This window comes from Procambarus clarkii, chromosome 67, assembly GCF_040958095.1.
Source record: "Procambarus clarkii isolate CNS0578487 chromosome 67, FALCON_Pclarkii_2.0, whole genome shotgun sequence".
Taxonomy (NCBI): Eukaryota; Metazoa; Arthropoda; class Malacostraca; order Decapoda; family Cambaridae; genus Procambarus; species Procambarus clarkii.
In genome coordinates, this window is record NC_091216.1 from 6,087,069 (window position 1) to 6,107,005 (window position 19,937).

Genomic DNA, 19,937 nt, shown 5'->3' on the forward strand with positions numbered 1-19,937 from the left:
GTATTCTCTTATCCACTGGAGCACCTTACCAGCTACACCTGCCTGTCTCTCCAGCTTATGTACCAGCCTCTTATGGTACTGTGTCAAAGGCTTTCCGACAATCCAAGAAAATGCAGTCCGCCCTGCCCTCTCTTTGTGTGTGTGCGTGTGTGTGTGTGTGTGTGTGTGTGTGTGTGTGTGTGTTTGTGTGTGTGTACTCACCTATTTGTACTCATCTTGTTACGAACCAAAATTCCTCGCCCAAGCACGAAGCCGTTAAGTCCACGCCATCTGTGAGTCCGCTCCCGAAAACCCCACACCATGGACAACGCTGTCTAGTGATGACAGGATATGCCGGCAATAGGCGCTGGATTCCTATCCTAGTCAGCTCGTGAAGTAGCCGCTGCTGACCTCTGGTGAGGTGGTGCTTAGACTTTGAATGCCATCTATGGAGAGAAGAGGGGACGTTTGTGTCTAAGCTAGTAAGTGATGTTTCCTAGTGGTCCCATGTAGTGTCCCAGTACTGATGACGCGTCTGCTTTCACAGAGTCAACCTAGGACGGCTGTGATGAATGGTCAATCAGTCTACCCATGGCAGCCAAGGTCTCTTCACCAGTCTGCTTTGTAGAAGCTGTGAGCCACCCCCGGACGAACTCTGCTGAGTGTGATTGCCTGCCTGAGGAGTGGCAGTAACAGGATTCGCCGTATCCGGGGCTGGCTGGTGGAAGAGACCACCCACTGCAGTACCGACCGAGGAGAGTGACCAGCGAGTCACACGAGGCTCCTGTCTAGGGCTCGCAACCCTATTATTAGTCGTGGAGTGGCCTTACAGCGAGGCTGACTAGTACCTGCCAGCTGCAGGCTGGACTGTGGTTGTAAGCCATCACGACGAGGCACCCAGTGGGATTGTAATTTGGCTGACCTGTGGCCAGGGTTGATTCATCGTGGGTTCTGGGCCACGGAAGAGGAAACCAGGAAAGGCTACCCACAGTGAGCGTCGCCAAGTGATCAGTGTCTTCAGAAGAAGACGAAGATGTATATACTGTGTAGTAATAATTCCCTTTTGTGACTTTAATTTACATATGGTGGTGGGAAAGGAATATATATATAAATTAGTATACTTGTGTATTTAATGTACCTCCCTTTTTTATTTTACTTGCGTCACGGAGCTCATCCCTTGAAAGCCTCTACTAACTTGGGGCCGGATACCCAAAAAACTAATACCATCAGAAAAGAACCCGGTTGCGTCCCAGTAGGGCCGTAACACACCTATTATTATCTGCAGGATCGAGCACTAACTCTTGGATCCCGCCTTTACCATCGGATGTTTACAGCAATGACTCCGGTCTTATTTCCTTATCATACCAAGTTTTAAAATTATGAATAGTATATGCTTCCACAACCTCTTCCTTAAGCACATTCCATTTTTTCCACTACTCGCACGATAAAAGAAAACTTCCTAACATCTCTGTGACTCATCTGAGTTTCCAGCTTCCACCCATGTCCACTCGTTCTGTTACTATTCCGTGTGAACATTTCGTCTCTGTCTACTCTGTCAATCCCAAAGAGTATTTTATATGTTCCTATAATGTCCCCCCTCTCCCTTCTTTTTTTCTAATGTTGCAAGGCACAGGTCCTTCAGGCGCTTCTCATACCCCACCCCTCGTAACTCTGTGACGAGTCTCGTTGCAAACCTCTGAACCTTTTCCAGATTCCTTATATGCTTCTTCAGTTGGGGACTCCATGATGAGGCGGCATACTCTAAGACTGGCTTCACATAGGCAGTGTAAAGCACCCTAAATGCCTCCTTACTTAGGTTTCTGAATGAAGTTCTAACTTTTGCCAGTGTAGAGTATGCTGCTATCGTTATCCAATTTATATGTTCTTCAGGAGATAGATTAGGTTTTACATCCACGGCCAGGTCTCTTTCTCGCATTGTCACAGGTAGGCAGTGTGGAAAAATCCTAGCAGTTTTAATTCTTTTTCTTTTATTAATTATTACATATTTTACTTTAATTTTTAATTGACTTTAATATTATATTAATTTTATTTGATTATTTTAGTAGTAAGTTAGTAAGTAAGTGGACTGTATGTTCTGATTCAGCTGCTTGACCTTCTCACACAATGGGAGGGACAATTTGTAGCTTAGACCACTTTGAGGTGGCTCCTTCATAAACCACAAATTGTTTCCTAGTCTTTGATATATGAATTATTAATCATACCACATATGATGGTCTAATCTACTATCATATCAGCAAATTAAATAATAACTACCAATGTCTACAGTATTAAACAAAAGGACCTTAGCTGTTCCTGTTGATGAGGCCTGCTAAGGCTGTGTAATTGTAGCATCAACTGAGGGTGTGGCCCTGTGCCTCTGAGTGCCACATAATGGCAGCTATCTGGAGGCCTACAAAGCTAGATGTACAGCTTGTGGTAGCAATTTCTATAATTATGTTGGGAGCCAGCTTCCTGCTTCACTAACTTCCTCACAATTACCTGTTTGGGATGTAAGGAATTTATAATGGTTCCCTAAACATATAAATACAGGTATGGCATGGAATAAGAGGAGCTGTGTAATGTAGAGTACGTACGTGTTAGGGATTTTCATCCCCCAGTATAACCGCCTACCTATTTATGTTATATAAAATGGCCAGAATATATACAAAATACTTGGTAAGACGGATACTGGTGTTGCTGTGGTTGTTGAGAGGCTGTTGTGCTGGTTGCTCGCTTGTTGACACGTAGTCTGGGTGTCTAGCGAGTTATACCAGCTCATATGGAGGGAGCCATCTCAACAGTGTGTCCTTTGTTATGATTCTGGAGTCTACGTGACGACGCTCCAGGGGAGACGTCCCAGAATATATGGTGGTTCTCTTTATGTTTAAGGAATAGAGAGTAAAGCTATATTCCTGGTGTTGGAAATTATTTTCAGTCCTAGTGAACACTTTTTTATTAAGTATAAACAATAGACTGTTGTTTAAAAGAAATTAGAGTAATATAAATACGTGGCATCGATGACGTCACGGAATCACTCGTTCTCTTTTTCTTTATGGGGGTAACTCCGGTTATTATGTGTGTCGGATTTCCGACATAATTCGGAAATTCCACCAACTTATCACCCCTGATAGATGTTTGAAACGTTGAACCAAATCACTCTCTTGGACATATGAAGGATCCTCTGGTTCCTCGCACGTAAGGGACACAAGGGTGCCGAGAGGTCTCCCATACATCAGCTGAACTGGACTTAATGGTTCACGCTGCAAAACATCATCAGAGAGGTAGGTAAGTGGTCGGTTATTAACTCATGCTTCTATCTCTATGGCTACGGTTTGGAGCTCCTGTAGGTGAATCTTTTGGCGGTGTAGGGTTTTCCGTAGAGAACGTTTCACCGTACCAATCATGCGTTCATAGAAGCCTCCGTGCCAATGGTGCTCTGGGAGGTATGCATTTCCAGTGGCACTGCCGTTGATTTAGGGCCATGCACAACTTAGGGTGTCCAGATTTTCCTCAGACAACCTTCTCCTGCCACTAAGTTGGACCCATTGTCTGAGATCATTACCTTAGGACAGGATCTACGTGAAGCAAACCTGCGGATAAGCCTGTAAGAATGCCTCGGCACTCATATCGGGAGTCACTTCTAGATGGACTGCCCTTGTTGTGGCACAAGTGAAAAGAAAGATATATGCCTTTACTGGTTTTTTGTCCTTGGTGCCTGTTAGTGTTAGTGCTCCTGTGAAATCTACTCCTGCAGTCTCAAAGGGACGAATATGTACAACTCGTTCCTTTGGAAGAGGAGGAGGGCCTGGATATGGACACACTCTTTCATCGTATCTCTGGCAAATAACACAGGATTTAATAATGGATTTTACTGTCTGCCTACCTTGGGGTAGCCAGTACTGTTGTCTTAAGTCTGTGAAAGTATCTAATACCCCACCATGCAGAGTGTTGTATTTGTGTATGTGTAACACAATTAGTTTGCTTACTATGTGGTGACGCAGAAGCAATAATGGATTTTCTGCTTCCAGATCTATGTCCGCATGCTGTAAGCAGCTTCCGCATCTGATTACGTTATAATTGTTGGTGTCTAACCAGAGACCCAGATCATTTTGTAGCTTCTTAGGAACATTGTCAAATTCTGTCCTGAATGTGTCTGTCTGATCTCTTTTGAACCAGTACCTTAGGGCAATAGGGAATTTATGCATGATTCCTATTTTCTTTAGAAAATCAAACACTACTGGAGTGACACCTATTATTTTGTTCAGTTCAGAATACCGATTAGGAACAATTACCAAAATCCGAGGTAGTTCCGGGTTCTCAGTGGGAACAGTGACATTGGTCACAATGACTTGTGGCTTTTGTTTAGGCCACTGGTCGCTGATTAGCCACTGAGGTCCATTGAACCACATCTCTGCCTTTGTTAATTGCCATAAAGTCAGGCCTCGGGAGAGAGTCAGCTGGATTCTCTTTGGTGGGTATATATCTCAGTTTATACTCTGCCGACAACTCTCGTATTTCCTTAACGCGGTTACTCACGTAAGGATTTTTACTATTACTGTTTTTCACCCACTGTAGCACTGCCTCATTATTTGACCATACCACTGTTTCTTGAAAGTGGATGTGGCTTAAGGCTTTGATCAGATAATGAGCCAATCTTACATCTAGCAGTAAGGCTGTTAATTCCAGTTGTGGCAGTGATCTTTTCTTTAAAGGTGCTACTTGGGCCTTTGAGGTGTGCAAATTGGTTTGCCCATTTAAGACCATGTGTGCTACTGTGCCATCAGCCTTTCCTGAGGCATCGCAGAATTCATGTAGCTTAATTGGTTCTTTTTTCATTTACTGTGTTCCGAGGGAACTTGACAGACTCTAGGATACTTAAATCTTTCACTAGCCCTTGCCATTTTTCTTGCAAGGTAGGTGTTAGAAGATCATCCCAGCCTATCTTTCATTGCCAACATTCCTCCATTATCAACTTTCCATTAATTAAGATTGGACTTAATAGTCCTAATGGGTCAAAGGGTTTGCCGACTAGTGAGAGTAATTTTCTCATTGTTAGGTTGGTGGTATTTGGCTCTACCGACTTGACTGTCAACTGAACTGCTGTCATATCCCATTTGACGCCTAGTACTTTTGTCCTCTCAGGTACCTGGTAGTCGGGAAAATTAACTTCGATCTGTTGATTTAATTTGGCATTGTTGACCCATGACTGGAGAAGCATATTTGCTCCCATTAATTCTCGATTGGCCTCGTAGTATATGTTCAGCAGCTTACTCTCACTGCTGGTTGTTCCTTGGAAATTGTCCACATACAAGTTATTGCTAATTTCTGTTTTATTTGGGCTATTGGACTTCTTCAAGTGTGTATCTAAGGTAGCTTGAAGCAGAAACAGAGAAGACGTGGCACCAAACAAAACAGACGCAAGCCTGTTAGTGATTAATTCACTGTTTGAATTGTTAGAATCCTTGATCCATAGCAACTTTGTGTAGTTATTGTCTTCTTCTTGGAGACCTACCCTTTGGAAAGCCTTGCTGATGTCGCCCGTATAAGCGTAAGTCCCAATGCGGAACTTCAACAGCACATCGTATAACCTTTGTGTCAGGCTAGGGCCAGTTTGAAGGCAGTCATTTAACGAAACACTACCCTGCCTTGCTTTTGCCTTGCAATTAAAGACTATCCGTAGTGGGGTAGTAGCTGAATTTTTCAGTACAGGGTGATGTGACAGATAGTGTCCTTCCTTTGGGTTATCATTTGTGACAACTTGGATCAATTTTTCATCGAGTTGCTTCTGTATTATTTCATGTATAATTTCAAGTTCTCAGGATGTCTTTGTAAGCGCAATACCTGTGATCTTAATTGGTTTTGTGGCATAAAATAGTTGATGGGTAGCTGAGGGTGATTTAGCTTCCTTGGTAACCTGACCCAGTATTGATTATTTCTGTAGATAACTGAGTCCAGGTATTGTTTGTAAGTCCGGTCATCATCTGGGCTAGGTTGTTTAGGGACAACACCGAGAGTTGCCAGGTCCTATAATTTATGTACAGGAGGATCAAGCTCATCTTCGGACATGTCTCTGAATTGTAGTGGAGACTGTTCTCCAAGTCATGTAACCATTACTGGGTTGGCATGTTGGGGGTCTACAGGTGCGGGTTGCTTCAGTCGTAATACTGGGCCTCTTAGCAAATAGCCACCTGCAGATGGTAACAAGTTCATTCCCTGTTTTTCTTCCTTTCCTTTGATAAACTTATGGTAGACATCTGACTTTTCATCCCCCAGTATAACCGCCTACCTATTTATGTTATATAAAATGGCCAGAATATATTCAAAATACTTGGTAAGACGGATACTGGTGTTGCTGTGGTTGTTGAGATGCTGTTGTGTTGGTTGCTGGCTTGTTGACACGTAGTCTGGGTGTCTAGCGAGTTATACCAGCTCATATGGAGGGAGCCATCTCAACAGTGTGTCCTTTGTTATGATTCTGGAGTCTACGTGACGACGCTCCAGGGGAGATGTCCCAGAATATATGGTGGTTCTCTTTATGTTTAAGGAATAGAGAGTTGAGCTATATTCCTGGTGTTGGAAATTATATTCAGTCGTAGTGAGCACTTTTTTATTAGTATTGTGACGATAATCTCCTTCAAGAGATTGAGCCTGCTCTTCCCTCCAAAAATACGTCACAACAAATATATAAAACTACTATGGAAGAAATGTCCAACAACGACAACAACATCTCCAAGGTTTGCCAGAGCGCAAAACGTATGCAGCCAGGGACACCTGCTCAGCCTCAAACCGCCAAACTACCTGTCTTGTTGCCGGCTACTCGCTGATTGGCCGCCGGTCTGGCTGCAACTGCACTCCACCCCCCCATACTACTTGATGTCTGGGGCCGCCACGACCTCAGTCCTCAGAATATTCAGTGCTTTCATACGGTTAACACTTCTTCCTGGTAGACTGAGCTTTGGCTTAAGTGTACTAAGAGAGGTGATAGCTTAAAGCCAATATTCCCGCACCTCTCATTTTATTGCATATTGCACAGCTTGTTATTGCTCACTTGTCTTAACGTAACTTTTCATTTTGCCATTTTATTATTCTTATTATTTTGATTGATTGATTTTATTATACGAATTTGTATGTCCATTTTATTCATGTTTTGTTTATCTAACGTAATTAAAATTGCATTGTTAAAATTTACTTGTGTTTTGTGTGTCTTCTCCTTACCTTACCACAGACGAAGTTCCAGATTTTCTATTTTTTTTTAATTCTATGTGACGAGGCCATACCCCTAGCTTTGAACAGCCGAACACCAACGAGTTACCGTCACAGTATAAATACTTGACTGTTGTTTAAAAGAAATTAGAGTAATATAAATACGTGGTGTCGATGATATCACGGAATCACCCATTCTCTTTTTCTTTATAGGGGTAACTCAGGGTATTATGTGTGTCGGATTTCCGACAGGCAGTTCCCCTTCATTCTGTACTGACCCTTTGGTCTCCTATCACCTAGTCCCATTTCCATAACTTTACATTTGCTCGTGTTGATCTCCAGTAGCCTCTGGCCATCTCTGCAACCTGTTCAGGTCCTCTTGGAGGATCTTGCAATCCTCATCTGTCACAACTCTTCTCATCAACTTTGCGTTATCCGTGAACATCGACATGTAGGACTCTACTCCTGTAAACATGTTTTTAACATATATTAGAAATAGTATTGGTCCCAGCACCGATCCTTGAGATATTTCACTCGTTACTGTTCACCAGTCCGACTTCTCGCCCCTTACCGTAACTCTTTGGCTCCTTCCTGTTAGGTAGTTCCATACCCATCATAGGGCTTTTCCTCCCTCCCCTGCCTGCCTCTCAAGTTTGAACAGCGGTCTCATGTGCAGTACTGTATCAAAGGTTTTTGGCAGTCCAGAAATATGCAGTCTGCACAACCATCTTTATCCTGCCTTGTCCTCGTTATTTTATCATAGAATTCCAAAAGGTTAGTTAGGCAGGATTTCCCTTTCCAGAACCCATCTTGATGTTTGTTCACAAACCTAACGTTCTCCAGGTGTGCAACCAGTCGTAGCGTAATTATTCTTTCAAGTATTTTACAGGGGATGCTTGTTAGTGATACAGGTCTATAGTTAAGTGCCTCCTCTCTATCACCTTTCTTGAAAATCGGTACACGACATTTGCCTTCTTCCAGCAACTGGACAATTCTCCCGACATAAGTGACTCATTAATGATCAAGATCAAAGATCAGTGTGTACTCACCTAATTGTACTCACCTAATTGTGCTTGTGTGGGGTTGAGCTTTGGCTCTTTGATCCCTCCTCTCAACTGTCAATCAACTGGTGTACAGATTCCTGAGCCTACTGGGCTCTATCATATCTACATTTGAAACTGTGTATGGAGTCAGCCTCCACCACATTACTTCCTAGTGCATTCCATTTATTAACTACTCTGACACTGAAAAAATTCTTTCTAACGTCTCTGTGGCTCATCTGGGTACTAAGTTTCCACCTGTGTCCCCTTGTTCGTGTCCCACCCGTGCTGAAGAGTTTGTCTTTGTCCACCCTGTCAATTCCCCTGAGAATTTTGTAGGTGGTTATCATGTCTCCCCTTACTCTTCTGTTTTCCAGGAATGTGAGGTTCAGCTCCTTTAGCCTTTCCTCGTAGCTCAATCCTCTCAGTTCCGGGACGAGCCTGGTGGCATACCGCTGAATCTTCTCTAACTTTGTCTTGTGTTTAACTAGGTATGGACTCCAGGCTGGAGCTGCATACTCCAGGATTGGTCTTACATAAGTGGTATACAGGGTTCTGAAAGATTCCTTACACAAGTTTCTGAAGGCAGTTCTTATGTTGGCCAGTCTAGCATATGCCGCTGATGATATTCTTTTGATGTGGGCCTCTGGGGACAGGTTCGGTGTGATATCAACCCCCAGATCCTTCTCTCTATTTGACTCTTGCAGGATTTCCCCTCCCAGATGATATCTTGTGTTCAGCCTCCTGCTCCCTTCGCCTAATTTCATCACCTTACACTTTCCCGAGTTGAACTTTAGCAGCCATTTTCTAGACCATTCCTCCAGTTTATCCAGGTCATCCTGTAGTCTCTATCTAACTTCATCCGTCTTGATTCTTCTCATAATTTTTGCATCATCAGCAGACATCGAGAGGAATGAGTCTATACCCTCTGGAAGATCGTTCACATATATTAGAAACAGGATGGGTCCAAGTACTGAGCCCTGTGGGACTCCGCTGGTGACATCTCGCCACTCTGATGTCTCCTCCCTCACCGTTACTCGCTGTTTCCTGTTGCTTAAGTACTCCCTTATCCACTGGAGTACTGTATCTTTTACTCCTGCCTGTTGCTCCAACTTTTTTAACAGCCTTTTATGGGATACTGTGTCAAAGGCTTTTTGGCAATCCAGGAAAATGCAGTCGGCCCACCCTTCTCTTTCCTGCCTAATTTTCGTTGCCTGGTCATAAAATTCTATTAAACCTGTGAGGCACGATTTACCATCTCTGAACCCATGTTGGTGGTGCGTTACAAAGTTATTTCCCTCCAGATGCTCTACGAGCCACTTCCTCACGATCTTCTCCAGCACCTTGCATGGTATACAAGTTAAGGAAACTGGCCTGTAATTCAGTGCCTCTTGCCTGTCACTCTTTTTGTATATTGGGACCACGTTAGCTGTCTTCCAACTTTCTGGTAAGTCTCCTGTTTCCAGTGACCTGTTATACACCATAGAGAGTGACACACTTAGTGCTTCTGCACCTTCCTTTAGTATCCATGGTGAGATTCTATCAGGCCCAACAGCCTTTGTCACATCCAGCTCCAGCAGACACCTTTTGACCTCATCACTGGTGAGGTCAAATTCCTCCAAGGTTGCTTGGTTTGCCGCATCCTCATTTAGTGCAGGGGCTTCTCCTTGTTCTATTGTGAAGACCTCCTGGAATCTCTTGTTGAGTTCTTCACACACCTCTTTGTCATTCTCTGTGTATCTGTTCTCCCCTTTCCACAGCTTCATCACTTGTTCCTTCACTGCTGTTTTCCTCCTGATATGGCTGTGGAGCAGCTTTGGTTGGGTCTTGGCTTTACTCGCGATGTCATTTTCAAACTGTCTCTCTGCTTCCCTCCTCACTCTGATGTACTCATCTCTGGCCCTCTGGTATCTCTCCCTGCTCTCTGGTGTTCTGTTATTTCTGTAGTTTCTCCATGTTCTTTTACTCAGTTGCTTCGCTACCTTACATTCCTGGTTGAACCATGGGTTTTTCTGTTGTTTTTCGTTTTTCTCCCTTTGGACGGGGATAAACCTGTCTGCAGCTTCCTGGCACTTTTGGGTGACAAAATCCTTCATGACCTGCACATTCTTGTCTCTAAGTTCTGTTTTCCATGGTATTCCCCTGAGGAAGTCCCTCATCTCGTCATATTTTCCTCTTCGGTAATTCAGTCTTTTTCCCCTCCACTCCCATCCTTGGATAGGTTATCCCTACCTCCACCAAGTACTCAAAGGTCAGTACACTGTGGTCACTCATTCCTATGGGGGCTTCAACTTTGACTTCCCTTATTTCTGAGTCATTCAGGGTGAATATCAAGTCGAGTCTAGCTGGTTCATCACTGCCTCTCATTCTTGTGGGTTCCTTGACATGCTGGCTGAGAAAATTCCTTGTTGCCACTTCCAAGAGTTTAGCTCCCCACGTATCTGCACCACCATGTGGGTCCCCATTCTCCCAGTCTATCTTTTCATGGTTGAAATCACTCATGATTAAGAGTCTTGAGCCATTCCTGCAGGCAACTGAAGCTGCTCTCTCTTTTATATTAATGGTTGCCATGTTGTTCCTATCAAACTTCTGTCTAGGTCTTCTGTCATTTAGGGGAGGGTTGTAAATGACTGCCGCTATTATCTTAGGTCCACCCATTGTTATAGTTCCTGTTATGTAATCTCTGAATCCGTCAAAGCCCGGAATTTCCATCTCATCAAAACTCCAGTCCTTCCTTATCAGCAGGGCCACTCCTCCACCTCCTCTCCCTTCCCTCTCTTTCCTTACTTTATAGTAGTCCTTTGGAAACACAGCATCTGTTATGACTCCTGACAATTTTGTTTCCGTTAGTTCTATTACATCAGGGTTTTCTTCTTGCACCCTTTCTGCCAGTTCACTTGCTTTATTGGTAATCCCATCAGTGTTTGAGTACATTACCTTGAAGCTCACTTTCTTATATCGAATTTCACCCTCACTCCGTACAAGTGTAGGAGGTTGTTCTATGGTCATTGCTACTTGGGTAGGCTCCTCCTCCTGTGAGGTAGTTGCCAGGGGTTCAGGGGGGAGGTGGAGTAGGGGGTGGAGGGCTTAGGTCTTCCTCAGGCCTGCTTGGGGCAGGAAGAAGTCCTGGGGGTGAGAGAGCAGGGATTGCTTCGGGAGAGGGCACGCCCTCCTGCGGTGTAGTTGACAGGGGTTTGGAGGGAGTGTGTGTGTGTGTGTGTGTTTGTGTGTGTGTGTGTGTGTGTGTGTGTGTGTGTGTGTGTGTGTGTGTGTGTGTGTGTGTGTGTGTGTGTGTGTGTGTGTGTGTGTGTGTGTGTGTGTGTGTGTGTGTGTGTGTGTGTGTGTGTGTGTGTGTGTGTGTGTGTGTGTGTGTCTGTGTGTGTGTGTGTGTGTTTGTGTATGTGTGTGTGTGTGTGTGTGAGAGAGAGAGAGAGAGAGAGAAACCTCACTCCGTGTGATGTTGTTGATGTACAAACATTATGGAAGCTGGGAACATCTTCTGATTTCCTGACATAGCACAGGATGGCCTTTCATAAACATGAGAGAGAGGATAGGTTGACTGCCGGCAGCGGCGACGACTAGATGGCTTCCCCGGCCATCCCCTATCCGCACCCCTCGTACCTTATCACTAATACCCTCGCATGCCACTTCACACGCCCTTTCCTAACCTTACAACATATTTACCCGATCTCCTTGGTCTGTTTTATCATGTGTGTGTGTGAGAGAGCATGAGTGGGAGCCACTCATGCTCTCAACATACTCATCTCAACATATAATTTTAACTTACTATACATCTACATATGCTTAACTCTATGCTCACATTACACACACACATTCATCTTACACACCTGTTGCTGCACACCTGTTGCTATACATACTCCTCCTACCTTTACATCAACCTTTTTCATCACTCTTTCACCTCCGGAGAGTCTCAATGTGCTGCGAGACCACATCCGTGCGCACGCAGGGGTCCCCCAACACCCTTGAGACTTCGACCAGGTGTGATACCTGGGTAGGTGGACCTTACTGTGCTCACTTGCTCAGGTGTTGCGCACATTTGTAGTCTCAATTTACCCTTCTCTCCCTCACACAGACGTGCTATAAGCGTCTGACCTCTAACAAAAAGATACACATTCTGTTTTATGGATATAGATTATATATACTGGTCTCAGGATTTATTTTTTCTAATGAACTTAAAGCAAAACCGTCAGTGACGCCGTAATTCCATTGCAAGCTGTATTTTATGAGAAATTTGAACAATTGATTTCTTGAAATTTATTATGTTTTCCGGTTTTGATTAATTTTTCTAGCAGTACCTGGCCACGCGTTGCTGTGGTTCAGCGTTGCTGAGCCACAGCAATCTTCCCCTGTCTTCCAGTCTTCACCCACCATTCCTTGCCTACCCCATTCCCCTGTCCTCCCACCCATTCCTCACTCTCCGGTCTTCTCGTCCTCCCCACCATTCCCCTCCCTCCCTGTCCCTTTGTCCTTTCCACCATCCCCCACTCCAGCTTCCCCTCGTCCTCCTAACCACTCCCCCACGACACCGTCCCCTCATCCTCCCCACCATCTCCCACTCCCCCATCATCCTCTCATCATACCTATCATTCCTCCCTTCTCCTGTCCCCTTGTCCTCCTCACCATCCCCTACTTCCCTGTCCCCTTGTCCTCCCTACCATTCTCCATTTCCCTGTACCCTCGACCTCACCGGCCCCAACTCCCCCGTCCCCTCATCCTCCCCACAATTACCCCCTCCTCTGTCCCCTCGTCCTCCCCACCATCCAACACTCCCTCATCCAATGCAAAGACCCAAACGTCATTATATGCACCCGCAAAACCCCCTATTTATGAATGAAAAATGGTTTACACATGACTCACAACTGATGACGTTCGAACACTTCCGGAACAAGTGCATACCTGACGAATTTTGTTCGAACCACAAGGTTGTAAATGCTTCACCCACGTATTACAAATTCAAATAATCGCCAACAAAACCTAAACACCTAACCTAACCTAAGCTATGCCTATATATGCACAATATGCAAATATATTATAATATTAATTTATATTTGAGAAAATTCCCGTTTTGAATGAACAGCATTTAAACATTTATGAATGCTGAATTTATGAATGGGTTCTACTGCTACCTCGACTTAAATCGAGGACGGGTTGAAATCTATGAAAATTATATTTATCAATGAAATCAGAAACCTTGAAATGAAATCGTAATATATTTAGTATAGCGTGTGTTGCTCTTACATGCAACAGATGGCGTTGTTTAAAAAAAAAACATGTTTTAACCGGTCACAAGTGTGGCATCTATACTTATACTCACGAAATCAACAGTATGGTAAGCAACACAGCTCAATTTGAATGCAATATAACACAAAATATTCAAATCAAAATGAAAATAAATCAAAATCTCTGAAAATTCTATTTTTCGATGCAATTCAAAAACATTGAAATGGAATTGTAACTTATTTAGTACAGCGTGTGTTGCTATTATGCGCAACAGATGGCGCTGTTTTTAAAAAGAAAACATGTTTTTACCTGTCAACCTGTCACAAGTGAGGCATGTATATAGTAGGTACATAAAAACACGCGCCTATTCGAATACAACGTTGTGCAAAAATTTCAAAGCAATCGGTAAGAGGTTTCGAAGATTTCATTTACATGAAAAAACATAGTTTTGTAAAAAAAAACATGTTTTTCTCCCAATCACAGGCAGGACATCTATATAGTATGTATATAAAAACACGCTCGGATGCGAATGGAACGTTGTGTTAAAATTTCAAAGCAATCGGTGAAGAACTTATATATATATATATATATATATATATATATATATATATATATATATATATATATATATATATATATATATATGTTATTAAATATGACCGAAAAAGTAAGATTAATAATTCTAACACGAATTTTCTCAATCTTTCGAACATTTCTTTTCACTGTTGGAGGTAATTCAAAAATCAATTCTCCTAAAATTCATTTTTATTTCTAGTCTGACGCGACACTTGAGCGCGTTTCGTAAAACTTATTACATCTTCAAAGACTTTACACATACACAACTGAATGGAACTTACATATCTCCAATTTGTTTATATCTACTTTTGAGTGAGGTGGATGGGGTGAGGTGGTATTTAATAAGGTATTAATTTCATCAACACGAGACAGAACACGATATCTTAAGGTATCTTTGGTAGTGACCTTCTTTGGTAGTGAAGAAGGTCACTACCAAAGATACCTTACAAGCAGAACTTATTGCAGAAGGAGGAAAGAATCGAGGCAATTACAGAAGCACCATACTGTCCCCCGAGCTAAAAGCGGCAGCTAAAAGCCTTCGTGAGAACAAGGAGATAGTTGTCAGGAGAGGTGACAAGTCACCAATATATGTCATTCTTAAAAAAGACGAATATCTGGCGAAAATGAACATCATACTCTCTGACCAAACTAAGTTCCAAAGGGTAACGAAGGACACTACAGCCGAATTGAAAGCAAAGGTCAACAAACTGATCGAAACTGTGAACGCCAAGAAATCCGGACTCCACCTGCCAAAGATCATTGGGGAATATAAACCTGGATATGCGTATGGAAATGTCAAGACACACAAGCCTGGAAACCCGCTTCGGCCAATCATTAGGCAGATACCCACACCCACGTTCAGACTGGCGAAGCGACTCAACGGCCTGCTGACTCCTTATGTTCCTTGCGCCTTCAGCCTGAAGTCTCCAAAGGAATTTGTTGACTTACTGCGGGGCACACGGGCCACAGGGATAAGAGCCTCGTTGGACGTAGAATCGCTGTTTACCAACGTACCTGTGGACGAGACAATCGGGATGATAGCCGACAGAGTGTATCGTGATCCAGCATGTACTCCTCTTGACATACCAGAAAATATTCTGAGGAAACTACTCCAAGCTTGTACTAAAGAGGCACCCTTCTTGAGCCCGGATGGGCACATGTATGAGCAAGTAGATGGGGTCGCCATGGGTTCTCCCCTAGGTGTCCTGTTTGCAAACTTCTACATGGATACCATCGAGCAAAAAGTCTTAGTCGACATGCACTTGAAACCGGCCATATACTGCAGGTATGTTGACGACATTTTTACACAGGTACCTGATAACAGACATCTGCAGGAGCTGAAGGAGGCATTTGAGCAGAGTTCCGTGCTGCGTTTCACTTATGAGATGGAAAAGGATGGGAAGCTGCCCTTTCTAGATGTAACAGTCATGGAAAAGAGCGGAGGTTTCCACACTGCAGTCTACACTAAGGAAACGAACATAGGAATGTGCATAAATGCCAACAGCGACTGCCCAGACAGGTACAAGAGGAGTGTTGTTAACGCATATGTCGACCGTGCTCTCAGCCACAGCTCAGAATGGAAGCAAGTCGACGAAGAACTCTGTAGGGTAAGGCAGGTCCTAGTCAACAACAGCTTCTCCAATGGTTTCGTCGAAGACATCATAAGAAGGAAAGTGAAACGCCATGCAACCTCTGCAGAGACAACTAACACAACACCTATACCCCCTATTAGACTATTTTACAGAAACTTCTTTTCCACAGCTCATAAAACGGAGGAAAGGGTCCTGAAAGATATTGTTAATAGAAACGTTATCCCTACAGACAAAAATCAGAGGATACAACTGACGATTTACTATAAAACCAGAAAAACGGCCAGCCTACTAATGAGAAACTCTCCAGACACAAAGCAGAACGCTTTAAAAGAGACCAACGTCGTCTATGCCTTCAAATGCCCACTTGGGGACTGTAAGCTCCAAAAAACCCAGTATATAGGCAAGACAACAACATCTCTTTCTAGGCGTTTAACGATGCATAAGCAACAGGGCTCCATTAAGGAACATATAATCTCTTCCCACAACCAAACCATCGCCAGAGAAATCCTAGTAAACAACACAGAAATCATCGATAGATACAGCGATAGCAGACAGCTTGACGTTTGCGAGGCACTGCACATTAAGAAGTCAACACCAGCAATCAACAGCCAATTATTGCACAACTATATTCTACCCACCTCAAGACTCCGCTCCAATATAGAAGCATCAAGAAATATGGACCAATAGGCTTTCTACAATCACTTCCATTTCAATACCCATTGTTTCGTGTTCTGTCTCAGTGTTGATGAAATAATACCCTATTAAATACCACCTCACCCCATCCACCTCACTCAAAAGTAGATATAAACAAATCAGAGATATGTAAGTTCCATTCAGTTGTGTATGTGTAAAGTCTTTGAAAATGTAATAAGTTTTACGAAACGCGCTCAAGTGTCGCTGTCAGACTAGAAATAAAAATGAATTTTGGAGAATTGATTTTTGAATTACCTCCAACAGTGAAAAGAAATGTACGAAAGATTGAGAAAATTCGTGTTAGAATTATTAATCTTACTTTTTCGGTCATATTTAATAATATATGTCTACAGGAAAGACTGCTACCAAAATATACTAATATATATATATATATATATATATATATATATATATATATATATATATATATATATATATATATATATATATATATATATATATATATATATATATATATATATATATATGTCGTACCTAGTAGCCAGAACGCACTTCTCAGCCTACTATGCAAGGCCCGATTTGCCTAATAAGCCAAGTTTTCATGAATTAATTGTTTTTCGACTACCTAACCTACCTAACCTAACTTTTTCGACTACCTAACCTAACCTAACCTATAAAGATAGGTTAGGTTAGGTTAGGTAGGGTTGGTTAGTTTCGGTCATATATCTACGTTAATTTTAACTCCAATAAAAAAAACTGAGCTCATACATAATGAAATGGGTAGCTCTATCATTTCATAAGAAAAAAATTAGAGAAAATATATTAATTCAGGAAAACTTGGCTTATTAGCCAGATCGGGCCTTGCATAATAGGCCAAAAAGTGCGTTCTGGCTACTAGGTACGACATATATATATATATATATATATATATATATATATATATATATATATATATATATATATATATATATATATATATATATATGTCGTACCTAGTAGCCAGAACGCACTTCTCAGCCTATTATGCAATGCCCGATTTGCCTAATAAGCCAAGTTTTCATGAATTATTTGTTTTTCGACTACCTAACCTACCTAACCTAACCTAACCTAGCTTTTTTTGGCTACCTAACCTAACCTTACCTATAAATATAGGTTAGGTTAGGTTAGGTAGGGTTGGGTAGGTTCGGTCATATATCTACGATAATTTTAACTCCAATAAAAAAAAATTGACCTCATACATAGAGAAAAGGGTTGCTTTATCATTTCATAAGAAAAAAATTATAGTAAATATATTAATTCAGGAAAACTTGGCTTATTAGGCAAATCGGGCCTTGAATAGTAGGCTGAGAAGTGAGTTCTGGCTACTAGGTACGACATATATATATATATATATATATATATATATATATATATATATATATATATATATATATATATATATATATATATGTCGTACCTAGTAGCCAGAACGCACTTCTCAGCCTACTATGCAAGGCCCAATTTGCCTAATAAGCCAAGTTTTCATGAATTAATTGTTTTTCTACTACCTAACCTAACCTAACCTAACTTTTTCGGCTACCTAACCTAACCTTACCTATAAAGATAGGTTAGGTTAGGTTAGGTAGGGTTGGTTTGGTTCGGTCATATATCCACGTTAATTTTAACTCCAATAAAAAAAAATTACCTCATACATAATGAAATGGGTAGCTTTACCATTTCATAAGAAAATATATTAATTCAGGAAAACTTAACCTACCTAACCTACCTAACCTAACCTAACCTAACCTAACCTAACTTTTTTCGGCTACCTAACCTAACCTAACCTATAAAGATAGGTTAGGTTAGGTTAGGTAGGGTTGGTTAGGTTTGGTCATATATCTACGTTAATTTTAACTCTAATAAAAAAAATTGACCTCATACATAATAAAATGGGTAGCTTTATCATTTCATAAGAAAAAAATTTGAGAAAATATAATAATTCAGGAAAACTTGGCTTATTAGGCAAATCGGGCCTTGCATAGTAGGCCGAGAAGTGCGTTCTGGCTACTAGGTACGACATATATATATATATATATATATATATATATATATATATATATATATATATATATATATATATATATATATATATATATATATATATATATATATATATATATATATATGTCGTACCTAGTAGCCAGAACGCACTTTTTGGCCTACTATGCAAGGCCCGATTTGCCTAATAAGCCAAATTTTCATGAATTAATATATTTTCTCTATTTTTTTTTTCTTATGAAAAGATAAAGCTACCCATTTCATTATGTATGAGATCAATTTTTTTTTATTGGAGTTAAAATTAACGTAGATATATGACCGAACCTAACCAACCCTACCTAACCTAACCTAACCTATCTTTATAGGTTAGGTTAGGTTAGGTAGCCAAAAAAGTTAGGTTAGGTTAGGTTAGGTAGGTTAGGTTGATGAAAAACAATTAATTCATGAAAACTTTTCTTATTAGGCAAATCGGGCCTTGCATAGTAGGCTGAGAAGTGCGTTCTGGCTACTAGGTACGACATATATATATATATATATATATATATATATATATATATATATATATATATATATATATATATATATATATATATATATATATATATATATATATATATATATATATGTCGTACCTAGTAGCCATAACGCACTTCTCAGCCTACTATGCAAGGCCCCATTTGCCTAATAAGCCAAGTTTTCATGAATTAATTGTTTTTCGACTACCTAACCTACCTAACCTAACCTAACCTAACTTTTTCGGCTACCTAACCTAACCTAACCTATAAAGATAGGTTAGGTTAGGTTAGGTAGGGTAGGTTAGGTTCGGTCATATATCTACTCTAATTTTATCTCCAATAAAAGAACAATTGACCTCATACATAATGAAATTGGTAGCTTTATCTTTTCATAAGAAAAAAAAATAGAGAAAATATATTAATTCAGGAAAACTTGGCTTAATAGGCAAATTGGGCCGCGCATAGTAGGCTGAGAAGTGAGTTCTGGCTACTAGGTACGACATATATATATATATATAAATATATATATATATATATATATATATATATATATATATATATATATATATATATATATATATATATATATATATATAAATATATATATATATATATATATATATATATATATATATATATATATATTATATATATATATATATATATATATATATATATATATATATATATATATATATATATATATATATATATATATATATATTTATATATATATATATATATATATATATATATATATATATATATATATATATTTATATATATATATATATATATATATATATATATATATTATATATATATATATATATATATATATATATATATATATATATATATATATATATATATATATATTATATATATATATATATATGTCGTATATGTCGTATATATATATATATATATATATATATATATATATATATATATATTATATATATATATATATATATATATATTATATATATATATATATATATATATATATATATATATATATATATTATATATATATATATATATATATATATATATATATATATATATATATATATATATTATATATATATATATGT

At 40.2% G+C, this 19,937-nt stretch overlaps 1 protein-coding gene across 1 annotated transcript; it reads right to left on the reverse strand.

The window, feature by feature from the left end:
• Nucleotides 1–2,397: 2,397 nt before the first annotated feature.
• LOC138355518 (uncharacterized) lies at nucleotides 2,398–12,175 on the reverse strand. Its single transcript, XM_069310717.1, has 4 exons — nucleotides 12,110–12,175; nucleotides 5,061–5,545; nucleotides 3,966–4,158; nucleotides 2,398–2,478 (listed from the first exon to the last, which is right to left on the reverse strand). Exons 1-4 carry the CDS (start codon nucleotides 12,173–12,175, stop codon nucleotides 2,398–2,400), a joined length of 825 nt encoding a protein of 274 aa, XP_069166818.1.
• Between the last annotated feature and the right edge of the window lie 7,762 nt (nucleotides 12,176–19,937).

Coding starts and splice junctions, on each gene's coding strand:
- LOC138355518 (XM_069310717.1), bottom strand. CDS start 12,175: ATGTGGTCTCGCAGCACATTGAGACTCTCCGGAGGTGAAAGAGTGATG. Junction 5,546..12,109: donor TGAAAAAGGTTGATGTAAAG/GTAGGAGGAGTA, acceptor GTGCTGTTGAAG/TTCCGCATTGGGACTTACGC. Junction 4,159..5,060: donor GCAGTTCAGTTGACAGTCAA/GTCGGTAGAGCC, acceptor TATTGCCCTAAG/GTACTGGTTCAAAAGAGATC.